Genomic DNA, 14782 nt, shown 5'->3' with positions numbered 1-14782 from the left:
ATAAATCTTCAATAAGTACAACCACTACCCAGAACATCAGCACGAAGAAGGACTACATCCGTGACAACTCGCAGCATTCAGTAGGACAAATTCAAAGCATCAAAGACTTCAAAATCATGTCCAAGAACCATCCACTTCAAAATATTTCAACCACTCATCAAGCGTGACCATGGCTATTTCATATTCCCAGTTTACCAATCTGCAAGACTCTAATCAGACATAATCCTTCTGCATGTTAACAGGACTGTCTTTTTTCGTAAGGACGGGATTTTCCGTTAGATGTTCTGCAGTGTGTTTTCTCTCCTCTACTGCTCTACTACACCAATTCTGCTGATCGGTATGTCCCCCATCACTACTCTGCACATTGTTGTGTTAGATCTACACAGAATAGTCGCTCCACACCTTAAATAAAGACGTTGTTCATCCATATATGTTATCCTTACTCAACAGGGACAACACAATGTAAAGGTTTCTTTGGATAGCAACCAAAGACAATGTCGTTTAATCACAGCTTTGATAAACGAAGATCTTCACAATGCATACAAACAATATGTGACCAATAAATAGTCGTGTGAGGTGTTTACATGAAAATACCTTAATATGCAAAACTGAAAGGTAAAGAAACCGTAAAGATCTGGGTTAGAAGTGATCTTTAGTAACTCATGTTTGTCGTAAGAGGCAACTAACAGAGAAGGTGGGCATGCTTTCTAGCTTGGTTGACACGTCATCGTATCCTAGAATTTTGCGTAGATCGATGCTCTTGTTGATCACCGGATTGACGCTCTGGTCTAGACTCGAATATTAACAGACCGTCGGCATACAGCTGGAGGAGCATCACTCAATGCGTCGTAAAACTAAACACACTCGCCGAAACGTGAAAAATCACAAACACCTATTCATTGTCAAAACTTGAAAAATCACTAAAATATATTCATTGTTTAAAAGGAAACAATAAGTGAGTGAGTTTAGTTTTACGCCGCACTCAGCAATATTCCAGCTATATGGCGGTGGTCCGTAAATAATCGAGTCTGGACCAGACATTCCAGTGATGAACAGCATGACCATCGATCATGTGTGTGTGTGTGTGTGTGTGTGTGTGTCTGCGTGTGTGTGCGTGCGTGTGTGTGTACTGCTGGGGAAAAAGTGGCGTCAAACAAGACTCACACACTAACACCCTTAATGTAGGTTCGTTCAGGCATGCTGAACCCGATTAACTAAACGAGATAGCATGCTTAGATGTGGCGGCCCCTTCCACTACAGGCCACTTCATCACAAACCAATACGTCGATGATGAAAAGACGAGAGTGGGCACGGTGGGTGCCTCCGAGCCGGGAACATTGGCCATTGGATGTCAGTCTCAAACAGCATACCGTATTACCAATCTCAACTCCCTGGGGTTCACGCAACTCTTGCAGTCACTAGGCGTTACTGATTTGTTGTGGCCTCCCCATCCTCACTTGGTTCCCATTCTCAGTACTTTGTCCAAGTTTACTGAACGATGCTGTGTATTTCAATGGTCATCAATAGATCTATCAATCTTAATGGCTTTGACGTGTGTTCGAAGGACGAGAATAATTATGTGCTCATCAAATTTTCACTATCGAACCTCCTCAAAAGGCAGAACCCTTGTAAATAACCAACAGTTGACAACCATGCGACGTCAGCTAACTGAAGTATCTGTTCTTGACAAGAATCTATAAATGCCACAAACGTTAATGGACTGTTACAATACACACAGACAGGCATTCACTATTTTCAAAGACCTCGAGATATTTGAAATAAGTGTTTCGCAATGCATATGGATAGAAGCATATCTAGAAAACTAATTAAAACAACACCATGAAAGTCATGCCATTTGGGAAGAGACAGCACCAAGAGTAATGTAGAGGCCAGGAATCTGCATATTGAAACAGTTCTGTCGTGCCCTGTTCCGGTAGAGAACAGGCCCCGATTTCTCCAGACAAACTTAAGTCTGGGTTTTGACTTAAGTTCAAGTTTTTGTTCAAATTTGAAAAAATGCATTTTCCAGAATGAAAGGAAATTGGTATCCAGCTCAAACATAGCAGACACTCTGAATTTGGTGGACAGATTTCTTTAGTTGTGTGGACTTTTTTAGCCTAATAAATAAAAGTTCAGCTGTTTCAAATTGTCAAACTCAGTTTGAGATTTGAGTTAAACCTTAAGTTCGTTTCGAGAAATCGGGCCCTGGATTTTAGAAATTTAGGTCTTCCACCTCATCATTTAAAAATGCGTAAACGGTGTTAACTGATATTAAATAAAGTTATTCCTCAGTCCAAAAGTCGCAAATTATCAATGGTATTTTGATTACGTGTTTCATGTTTACGATCTTCATCCTTAATCGCAGAGTCCACATAGTTTAGAAATGTCCACTTTGGGAAGATGCCCATCCAACTCATCACTTCATAATGTGGCAACTCATACAATATAATGATAGAAACGTTTTACTTCAAGATTATAATCCGAAATCAGAGAAGATTTGAAAATAACTAAAAATCACGACTACACTTGTACATAGCATTACATTTTACACATCGTGATCACACAGAAAACCATAGCTTCACAAACTGTACCGAGTGCTCAGTGAGGACACTCGTGGCTGAAGGCAGTTGTCAGTGCAACCCGCAGGTGCGTGCATAATATATGAAATGAAGGATGTGGAGCAATATCCAATGTATGAATTATCCAGTGACTTGTATAGTATGATGGTACAGTTTCAGTGCTTTATTACTGCAATGATTTTAAATTGACTGTTAATAAAACTAAAACCAAAATATTTGTTTTCAAATATGGTGGAAAATTGGCAAATGGTATGACAGAGGCGATGCATTTGAAACAATTAATTCTCATAAATATGTAGGAGTTAATTTTACAAACCATATTTCTTGGTCCATGGATACAATTCAAGCCTCATTGCAAGATAAAAAGGTCTCAATATGCATTATGAAATATTAAAAACACTTTGTGACTTATACAACTCAAGATTTTGTTATGTTAAAATATGTCCTATCCTTTTGTATGGCACTGAGATCTGGTGAAACCAGAGTCTCTGGTGCCCTAGAAAATGACAGAACTACAGAACTGGAATGAAAACGTATCTCTGTCTAACAAATAGTTTTACTGTGAAATGATCAATCTATCCATAAAAGACAGTGCCTGTCTGTGCTAAGCGTAAGGAAATTCAGAATAAGCCTTGCGTAATTCCGTTGTTCATCTCATGATTAAATTTGCTAATAAAATCTGGTCGGTATATAGGACTAAGAAAATAACAAAGGATTTGTACAATGTTCGTACAATGACGAGTACCACTTTCTTTTTGTATGTCCAGCCTATTATATGTTGAGAAATAAGTAGATTCAGAGCTACTACTATGTACATCCTTACATCTACAAATTCATATCCCTCTTAACCAATTCAAGTAAAGTACATTTAGGAAATTTATCTGTGTACATGTATATCTATTACGCAACTACATACAGAAAAAAATACATTCTCAAAAACTCTAAGTTATTACTTGTCCACTGTATTTGTACTACAGGCCTCAGGTCTGTTAAGCACGGATATATATGTATATCTATATCTATCTATCTATCTTAATGTAGGTTCGTTCAGGGATGCTGAGCCCGATTAACAAAACGAGACAGCATGCTTAGACATGGCGACCCCTTCCAATACAGGCCACTTCATCACAAACCAATACGTCGATGATGAAAAGACGAGAGTGGGCACGGTGGGTTCCTCCGAGCCGGGAACATTGGCCATAAGGTCAAAGTGCTATGTCACAGGCCCTTCGAATGTCATTCAGTTTTACAGATAAAGGTTTTGTCGTTCACTGTTTACCCGCTGCTTTATATTTTGGAAAGGGACAGCGGGGGATTTAAGAAGTTCGTGACATTGAAAACAAGCCCTGCAGTGGAAGTCGCGGTGGCTGAGCGGGCTAGGCGGCTGACTTTGTGTGCTGGCGATTAGGTGCCTGACTCTGAGGGTGCGGGGTCGAATCCCGGATGGGACTCAACCAAAACAGTACTAGAATTTGTACTTTACTAAGAAAGTGAAATCCCAAATATGACATATGTTGCATCTAACCACTTTCTAAATGACATTGTGTAATCAAGCTCTGTGGTGTGCTTTCACACAGGGTCTCTGTGTAATTTGGGTGACAAGAATTCGTAATTAATGTATGAGCAAAGCTGACAAACAAGACGTGAAAGGACAACTTGATGTGCTAACATAAGGGGAGCTGACAGCAACTACCAAAACTTATATACAGAGTCTACTGTGAATCGTTTATACATGATTAAAACACAATTAAATACAAAAAGGGTTTGACGACAGTCACTAAAACCAGGACCACAGTATCGTCTACTGAGAATTATTCGTCTACTGTGAATCATTTATGCATTATTAAAAACATAAACATACACATAATTAGTACACCGAACACAATTCGTTGAGGATTAAGACGGGTTGATTATGACGTGAGATGTGCTGTATGCTTTCAGAATGCCCAGACTCAGATGGTGTGGATGATCGGGGAGGAGGTGAAGTATGTGTGTGATCCCCCATTTAGTCCACGGGGCAGGCGTGTCTGCCAGTCTGATGGGTCGTGGACGGAGTTCTTTTGTGTATTGGTCACAGACTGCAGCCAGGTGAAGACGTGCAACAATGCCTACGGTGATGGAGAATACTGGATTGTCTTGGAGAAGTACAACAACGCCAGGGTGAAGATCTACTGCCATGACATGTCATCTGATACTCCTGGACATTTCGTCAGCTTGCAGGAAGACAACTACTCAGTGATGCCAACAGGATGTTTCAGTTCCTACTGTGGACGAACAAACTTCACCAAGATCAAAATTAACTTGAACAATCTTCAGATAAATACTGACCACACCTTTGCTGAATGGTCGTGTAAACCTGGTCCTTACGGGCGTGTCATGGGTTGCAGTTCAGACGCCGGAGCAGACTGCGGCACGGTGCAAGTAAATGTTGAAGGAACTAGCTTCAAAGTAAGCAGTGAAAGCACTCTCACAGGACCAGCTGACATTGTATTCTCGTCCAACCACTCGGTGATGCATGGGAAATGTAACGGACGATGCAGTGCTTGCTACTCTGCCCACCAAGGAGTCAGATTAAGATTTGCCTTTTCGGTGAAAGAGCACGGTACTCCTGACGAAGACTCGGCTAATATGACTATCTGTGTTTGACCTTTAGAAGGTGACAACTTTAAGGGAAGCGCGGGCTATTTGATTGACCGGCACAGTAGACCTTATGGCCGGCAAGTCAAATGCCAAGAGCGACTGCGGAACGATACAGACCAACTAACAACAGTTTTGGCCTTGTAGAGTCCGGGCCAACATTGACGAATGCATTGCCAGTCTGAAATAAAGATCACAAAAGGTCCAGACCACTGTATATTGCAAAACAACTCACACAGACCAGTACCTTCACGATACCTCCAACCATCCACCTCAAAATTCGTATCTATATTTATGTTTTGTTATTTCAAGCCTGAAATTAGATGATGCATAAAAAATGCAGAGAACGTCATGAAATAATACGAATTCCCGTTATAACAACTTTGGTTGAAGACGCACTGGTCACAGCCGTTGTATCTATGAAAGCTGATGGTCCCACTTTCTGTATTCCTTGTTATGGGAAAATCAATATTTCGCTTGATTTGACGTGAGTAGTTACGAATGCCACCTCAGGTCAAGGATTGTTTTCAACCCTGGCAAGACGGGTTCACTACATCCGTTCAAATAAGCAACACCATATATACTCAACTAAATCACATTAAATAAATCTTCAATAAGTACAACCACTACCCAGAACATCAGCACGAAGAAGGACTACATCCGTGACAACTCGCAGCATTCAGTAGGACAAATTCAAAGCAGCAAAGACTTCAAAATCATGTCCAAGAACCATCCACTTCAAAATATTTCAACCACTCATCAAGCGTGACCATGGCTATTTCATATTCCCAGTTTACCAATCTGCAAGACTCTAATCAGACATAATCCTTCTGCATGTTAACAGGACTGTCTTTTTTCGTAAGGACGGGATTTTCCGTTAGATGTTCTGCAGTGTGTTTTCTCTCCTCTACTGCTCTACTACACCAATTCTGCTGATCGGTATGTCCCCCATCACTACTCTGCACATTGTTGTGTTAGATCTACACAGAATAGTCGCTCCACACCTTAAATAAAGACGTTGTTCATCCATATATGTTATCCTTACTCAACAGGGACAACACAATGTAAAGGTTTCTTTGGATAGCAACCAAAGACAATGTCGTTTAATCACAGCTTTGATAAACGAAGATCTTCACAATGCATACAAACAATATGTGACCAATAAATAGTCGTGTGAGGTGTTTACATGAAAATACCTTAATATGCAAAACTGAAAGGTAAAGAAACCGTAAAGATCTGGGTTAGAAGTGATCTTTAGTAACTCATGTTTGTCGTAAGAGGCAACTAACAGAGAAGGTGGGCATGCTTTCTAGCTTGGTTGACACGTCATCGTATCCTAGAATTTTGCGTAGATCGATGCTCTTGTTGATCACCGGATTGACGCTCTGGTCTAGACTCGAATATTAACAGACCGTCGGCATACAGCTGGAGGAGCATCACTCAATGCGTCGTAAAACTAAACACACTCGCCGAAACGTGAAAAATCACAAACACCTATTCATTGTCAAAACTTGAAAAATCACTAAAATATATTCATTGTTTAAAAGGAAACAATAAGTGAGTGAGTTTAGTTTTACGCCGCACTCAGCAATATTCCAGCTATATGGCGGTGGTCCGTAAATAATCGAGTCTGGACCAGACATTCCAGTGATGAACAGCATGACCATCGATCATGTGTGTGTGTGTGTGTGTGTGTGTGTCTGCGTGTGTGTGCGTGCGTGTGTGTGTACTGCTGGGGAAAAAGTGGCGTCAAACAAGACTCACACACTAACACCCTTAATGTAGGTTCGTTCAGGCATGCTGAACCCGATTAACTAAACGAGATAGCATGCTTAGATGTGGCGGCCCCTTCCACTACAGGCCACTTCATCACAAACCAATACGTCGATGATGAAAAGACGAGAGTGGGCACGGTGGGTGCCTCCGAGCCGGGAACATTGGCCATTGGATGTCAGTCTCAAACAGCATACCGTATTACCAATCTCAACTCCCTGGGGTTCACGCAACTCTTGCAGTCACTAGGCGTTACTGATTTGTTGTGGCCTCCCCATCCTCACTTGGTTCCCATTCTCAGTACTTTGTCCAAGTTTACTGAACGATGCTGTGTATTTCAATGGTCATCAATAGATCTATCAATCTTAATGGCTTTGACGTGTGTTCGAAGGACGAGAATAATTATGTGCTCATCAAATTTTCACTATCGAACCTCCTCAAAAGGCAGAACCCTTGTAAATAACCAACAGTTGACAACCATGCGACGTCAGCTAACTGAAGTATCTGTTCTTGACAAGAATCTATAAATGCCACAAACGTTAATGGACTGTTACAATACACACAGACAGGCATTCACTATTTTCAAAGACCTCGAGATATTTGAAATAAGTGTTTCGCAATGCATATGGATAGAAGCATATCTAGAAAACTAATTAAAACAACACCATGAAAGTCATGCCATTTGGGAAGAGACAGCACCAAGAGTAATGTAGAGGCCAGGAATCTGCATATTGAAACAGTTCTGTCGTGCCCTGTTCCGGTAGAGAACAGGCCCCGATTTCTCCAGACAAACTTAAGTCTGGGTTTTGACTTAAATTCAAGTTTTTGTTCAAATTTGAAAAAATGCATTTTCCAGAATGAAAGGAAATTGGTATCCAGCTCAAACATAGCAGACACTCTGAATTTGGTGGACAGATTTCTTTAGTCGTGAGGACTTTTTTAGCCTAATAAATAAAAGTTCAGCTGTTTCAAATTGTCAAACTCAGTTTGAGATTTGAGTTAAACCTTAAGTTCGTTTCGAGAAATCGGGCCCTGGATTTTAGAAATTTAGGTCTTCCACCTCATCATTTAAAAATGCGTAAACGGTGTTAACTGATATTAAATAAAGTTATTCCTCAGTCCAAAAGTCGCAAATTATCAATGGTATTTTGATTACGTGTTTCATGTTTACGATCTTCATCCTTAATCGCAGAGTCCACATAGTTTAGAAATGTCCACTTTGGGAAGATGCCCATCCAACTCATCACTTCATAATGTGGCAACTCATACAATATAATGATAGAAACGTTTTACTTCAAGATTATAATCCGAAATCAGAGAAGATTTGAAAATAACTAAAAATCACGACTACACTTGTACATAGCATTACATTTTACACATCGTGATCACACAGAAAACCATAGCTTCACAAACTGTACCGAGTGCTCAGTGAGGACACTCGTGGCTGAAGGCAGTTGTCAGTGCAACCCGCAGGTGCGTGCATAATATATGAAATGAAGGATGTGGAGCAATATCCAATGTATGAATTATCCAGTGACTTGTATAGTATGATGGTACAGTTTCAGTGCTTTATTACTGCAATGATTTTAAATTGACTGTTAATAAAACTAAAACCAAAATATTTGTTTTCAAATATGGTGGAAAATTGGCAAATGGTATGACAGAGGCGATGCATTTGAAACAATTAATTCTCATAAATATGTAGGAGTTAATTTTACAAACCATATTTCTTGGTCCATGGATACAATTCAAGCCTCATTGCAAGATAAAAAGGTCTCAATATGCATTATGAAATATTAAAAACACTTTGTGACTTATACAACTCAAGATTTTGTTATGTTAAAATATGTCCTATCCTTTTGTATGGCACTGAGATCTGGTGAAACCAGAGTCTCTGGTGCCCTAGAAAATGACAGAACTACAGAACTGGAATGAAAACGTATCTCTGTCTAACAAATAGTTTTACTGTGAAATGATCAATCTATCCATAAAAGACAGTGCCTGTCTGTGCTAAGCGTAAGGAAATTCAGAATAAGCCTTGCGTAATTCCGTTGTTCATCTCATGATTAAATTTGCTAATAAAATCTGGTCGGTATATAGGACTAAGAAAATAACAAAGGATTTGTACAATGTTCGTACAATGACGAGTACCACTTTCTTTTTGTATGTCCAGCCTATTATATGTTGAGAAATAAGTAGATTCAGAGCTACTACTATGTACATCCTTACATCTACAAATTCATATCCCTCTTAACCAATTCAAGTAAAGTACATTTAGGAAATTTATCTGTGTACATGTATATCTATTACGCAACTACATACAGAAAAAAATACATTCTCAAAAACTCTAAGTTATTACTTGTCCACTGTATTTGTACTACAGGCCTCAGGTCTGTTAAGCACGGATATATATGTATATCTATATCTATCTATCTATCTTAATGTAGGTTCGTTCAGGGATGCTGAGCCCGATTAACAAAACGAGACAGCATGCTTAGACATGGCGACCCCTTCCAATACAGGCCACTTCATCACAAACCAATACGTCGATGATGAAAAGACGAGAGTGGGCACGGTGGGTTCCTCCGAGCCGGGAACATTGGCCATAAGGTCAAAGTGCTATGTCACAGGCCCTTCGAATGTCATTCAGTTTTACAGATAAAGGTTTTGTCGTTCACTGTTTACCCGCTGCTTTATATTTTGGAAAGGGACAGCGGGGGATTTAAGAAGTTCGTGACATTGAAAACAAGCCCTGCAGTGGAAGTCGCGGTGGCTGAGCGGGCTAGGCGGCTGACTTTGTGTGCTGGCGATTAGGTGCCTGACTCTGAGGGTGCGGGGTCGAATCCCGGATGGGACTCAACCAAAACAGTACTAGAATTTGTACTTTACTAAGAAAGTGAAATCCCAAATATGACATATGTTGCATCTAACCACTTTCTAAATGACATTGTGTAATCAAGCTCTGTGGTGTGCTTTCACACAGGGTCTCTGTGTAATTTGGGTGACAAGAATTCGTAATTAATGTATGAGCAAAGCTGACAAACAAGACGTGAAAGGACAACTTGATGTGCTAACATAAGGGGAGCTGACAGCAACTACCAAAACTTATATACAGAGTCTACTGTGAATCGTTTATACATGATTAAAACACAATTAAATACAAAAAGGGTTTGACGACAGTCACTAAAACCAGGACCACAGTATCGTCTACTGAGAATTATTCGTCTACTGTGAATCATTTATGCATTATTAAAAACATAAACATACACATAATTAGTACACCGAACACAATTCGTTGAGGATTAAGACGGGTTGATTATGACGTGAGATGTGCTGTATGCTTTCAGAATGCCCAGACTCAGATGGTGTGGATGATCGGGGAGGAGGTGAAGTATGTGTGTGATCCCCCATTTAGTCCACGGGGCAGGCGTGTCTGCCAGTCTGATGGGTCGTGGACGGAGTTCTTTTGTGTATTGGTCACAGACTGCAGCCAGGTGAAGACGTGCAACAATGCCTACGGTGATGGAGAATACTGGATTGTCTTGGAGAAGTACAACAACGCCAGGGTGAAGATCTACTGCCATGACATGTCATCTGATACTCCTGGACATTTCGTCAGCTTGCAGGAAGACAACTACTCAGTGATGCCAACAGGATGTTTCAGTTCCTACTGTGGACGAACAAACTTCACCAAGATCAAAATTAACTTGAACAATCTTCAGATAAATACTGACCACACCTTTGCTGAATGGTCGTGTAAACCTGGTCCTTACGGGCGTGTCATGGGTTGCAGTTCAGACGCCGGAGCAGACTGCGGCACGGTGCAAGTAAATGTTGAAGGAACTAGCTTCAAAGTAAGCAGTGAAAGCACTCTCACAGGACCAGCTGACATTGTATTCTCGTCCAACCACTCGGTGATGCATGGGAAATGTAACGGACGATGCAGTGCTTGCTACTCTGCCCACCAAGGAGTCAGATTAAGATTTGCCTTTTCGGTGAAAGAGCACGGTACTCCTGACGAAGACTCGGCTAATATGACTATCTGTGTTTGACCTTTAGAAGGTGACAACTTTAAGGGAAGCGCGGGCTATTTGATTGACCGGCACAGTAGACCTTATGGCCGGCAAGTCAAATGCCAAGAGCGACTGCGGAACGATACAGACCAACTAACAACAGTTTTGGCCTTGTAGAGTCCGGGCCAACATTGACGAATGCATTGCCAGTCTGAAATAAAGATCACAAAAGGTCCAGACCACTGTATATTGCAAAACAACTCACACAGACCAGTACCTTCACGATACCTCCAACCATCCACCTCAAAATTCGTATCTATATTTATGTTTTGTTATTTCAAGCCTGAAATTAGATGATGCATAAAAAATGCAGAGAACGTCATGAAATAATAAGAATTCCCGTTATAACAACTTTGGTTGAAGACGCACTGGTCACAGCCGTTGTATCTATGAAAGCTGATGGTCCCACTTTCTGTATTCCTTGTTATGGGAAAATCAATATTTCGCTTGATTTGACGTGAGTAGTTACGAATGCCACCTCAGGTCAAGGATTGTTTTCAACCCTGGCAAGACGGGTTCACTACATCCGTTCAAATAAGCAACACCATATATACTCAACTAAATCACATTAAATAAATCTTCAATAAGTACAACCACTACCCAGAACATCAGCACGAAGAAGGACTACATCCGTGACAACTCGCAGCATTCAGTAGGACAAATTCAAAGCATCAAAGACTTCAAAATCATGTCCAAGAACCATCCACTTCAAAATATTTCAACCACTCATCAAGCGTGACCATGGCTATTTCATATTCCCAGTTTACCAATCTGCAAGACTCTAATCAGACATAATCCTTCTGCATGTTAACAGGACTGTCTTTTTTCGTAAGGACGGGATTTTCCGTTAGATGTTCTGCAGTGTGTTTTCTCTCCTCTACTGCTCTACTACACCAATTCTGCTGATCGGTATGTCCCCCATCACTACTCTGCACATTGTTGTGTTAGATCTACACAGAATAGTCGCTCCACACCTTAAATAAAGACGTTGTTCATCCATATATGTTATCCTTACTCAACAGGGACAACACAATGTAAAGGTTTCTTTGGATAGCAACCAAAGACAATGTCGTTTAATCACAGCTTTGATAAACGAAGATCTTCACAATGCATACAAACAATATGTGACCAATAAATAGTCGTGTGAGGTGTTTACATGAAAATACCTTAATATGCAAAACTGAAAGGTAAAGAAACCGTAAAGATCTGGGTTAGAAGTGATCTTTAGTAACTCATGTTTGTCGTAAGAGGCAACTAACAGAGAAGGTGGGCATGCTTTCTAGCTTGGTTGACACGTCATCGTATCCTAGAATTTTGCGTAGATCGATGCTCTTGTTGATCACCGGATTGACGCTCTGGTCTAGACTCGAATATTAACAGACCGTCGGCATATAGCTGGAGGAGCATCACTCAGTGCGTCGTAAAACTAAACACACTCGCCGAAACGTGAAAAATCACAAACACCTATTCATTGTCAAAACTTGAAAAATCACTAAAATATATTCATTGTTTAAAAGGAAACAATAAGTGAGTGAGTTTAGTTTTACGCCGCACTCAGCAATATTCCAGCTATATGGCGGTGGTCCGTAAATAATCGAGTCTGGACCAGACATTCCAGTGATGAACAGCATGACCATCGATCATGTGTGTGTGCGTGCGTGTGTGTGTACTGCTGGGGAAAAAGCGGCGTCAAACAAGACTCACACACTAACACCCTTAATGTAGGTTCGTTCAGGCATGCTGAGCCCGATTAACTAAACGAGATAGCATGCTTAGACGTGGCGGCCCCTTCCACTACATGCCACTTCATCACAAACCAATACGTCGATGATGAAAAGACGAGAGTGGGCACGGTGGGTGCCTCCGAGCCGGGAACATTGGCCATTGGATGTCAGTCTCAAACAGCATACCGTATTACCAATCTCAACTCCCTGGAGTTCACGCAACTCTTGCAGTCACTAGGCGTTACTGATTTGTTGTGGCCTCCCCATCCTCACTTGGTTCCCATTCTCAGTACTTTGTCCAAGTTTACTGAACGATGCTGTGTATTTCAATGGTCATCAATAGATCTTTCAATCTTAATGGCTTTGACGTGTGTTCGAAGGACGTGAATAATTATGTGCTCATCAAATTTTCACTATCGAACCTCCTCAAAAGGCAGAACCCTTGTAAATAACCAACAGTTGACAACCATGTGACGTCAGCTAAATGAAGTATCTGTTCTTGACAAGAATCTATAAATGCCACAAACGTTAATGGACTGTTACAATACACATAGACAGGCATTCACTATTTTCAAAGACCTCGGCAAAGTGAGTTTTATAATTAATGCCTCCGAATGCGACATGTTCCATTGAAATGGAACCAGCAACCTGTTTCTTCCAGGTTTGTTTCTTTCCAGTTTTTTTGTTAAACAATTGATTACTGAGCTTTTCGCCTTTCCCCAAAATCGTTGTCATTTAGAGTTATTGCCCTTGCATTTACCTCTTCACTTATGAAGATAGCGCTTCGGGTGATTACATTGCCGTGACGTGACGCTACTGAAATGGAGAAGCATCACGGGAGTCAGTGAAATATCCACAGCTTGCAAAGTGTCCAACAACTGACATCGTGAGCATCAATCTGCACAACTGAATACAGTGACTATCAAGTAACGACTTCCTTCATTTTGTCATCGCTTACGACTTCCAAAGATTCTGTTTTTTGTTCAACACCAGGCTCCACACCATTTCAAGTGTATGTCAGTAAATAAAGCCTTGACTAGAAACCCATGACTGAGATGTGAAGTGAGATTTTATCTGGGATGCCACTGGTTTTAGATTCCGAGCAGACGACAGTATAGTGAAATAAAGCTTGCCTTTTTTCATGGATGAGGATGCTAGTTTGAAAACAAAAGCAAAGACACAGAATCACAGGGGCTTGCAACCCTAAAAACTGCCATCAAGGTATATATTGTCCCTAATGGGGTAGTAGTACTATTAAAAAGAGTACTAATACCCCATTAGATTAGGGACAATATATACCTTGATGGCAGTTTTTAGTGTTACAGGCCCCTGTGCACAGAATGTTTGACATAAAATAAGAATTTGCATGAGAAGATAAATTGGTTTATATGGAAATACAAAATCAGTGGCCTTTAATTATCCTATATGTGTGTATACTTTTGAGAACTAATTTAAAAAACAAGAGGTCTTTTACGCAATACTAAAATACTCTTCATGAATATGTCAGTAGTTATGACTATGTCAAATATTACTCATTGATATAATGAAACCATATATATTTAAACCATTCATATACTAGCATGCTTGTATTTTCAACAGACTGCAGAGTGCTTCTATGTTTTGATGTATTTCAGTAATGCTGATAATGAAGGGTGAGCGAGTGAGTGAATTTAGTTTTACGCAGCACTCAGTAATACTCCAGCTGGAGGCGGTCTGTAAATAATAGAGTCTGGACCAGACAATGCAGTGATCAACAGCATGCTTATCAATCTGCGCACCTGGGAACTGATGACGTTTCACCCAAGTCAGCAAACCTGACCACCTGAACCCGTTAGTTGCCTCTTACGATGAGAATAGTGGCAGGCATGGGTTGCTGAGGACCCATTTTAACCTGCATTTGATCGCTGATACTAGAAACAGAGTGGTAATGTTGATGTGTGGAAGGAGAGTATTGAAATCTTTTTATGTCCTACTCTGAAAAGCAGCACTATCACCA

At 40.6% G+C, this 14782-nt stretch overlaps 2 protein-coding genes across 2 annotated transcripts; both read left to right on the top strand.

Annotated features, from left to right (window-relative positions):
• Positions 1–3673: 3673 nt before the first annotated feature.
• On the top strand, positions 3674–5344 carry LOC137297909 (A disintegrin and metalloproteinase with thrombospondin motifs 9-like). The gene is made up of 2 exons (XM_067829900.1): positions 3674–3748; positions 4521–5344. Exons 1-2 carry the CDS (start codon positions 3674–3676, stop codon positions 5223–5225), a joined length of 780 nt encoding a protein of 259 aa, XP_067686001.1. The 3' UTR covers positions 5226–5344.
• A 4145-nt stretch (positions 5345–9489) lies between these two features.
• On the top strand, positions 9490–11160 carry LOC137297908 (A disintegrin and metalloproteinase with thrombospondin motifs 9-like). Its single transcript, XM_067829899.1, has 2 exons — positions 9490–9564; positions 10337–11160. The coding sequence occupies exons 1-2, from the start codon at positions 9490–9492 to the stop codon at positions 11039–11041; spliced, it is 780 nt and encodes a 259-aa protein (XP_067686000.1). The 3' UTR covers positions 11042–11160.
• The last annotated feature ends 3622 nt before the right edge of the window (positions 11161–14782 follow it).

Source organism: Haliotis asinina, chromosome 10, assembly GCF_037392515.1.
Source record: "Haliotis asinina isolate JCU_RB_2024 chromosome 10, JCU_Hal_asi_v2, whole genome shotgun sequence".
Classification (NCBI taxonomy): domain Eukaryota; kingdom Metazoa; phylum Mollusca; class Gastropoda; order Lepetellida; family Haliotidae; genus Haliotis; species Haliotis asinina.
The sequence above is the reverse complement of the archived record's forward strand: the minus strand, read 5'-3'. Positions and strand labels throughout refer to the sequence as shown.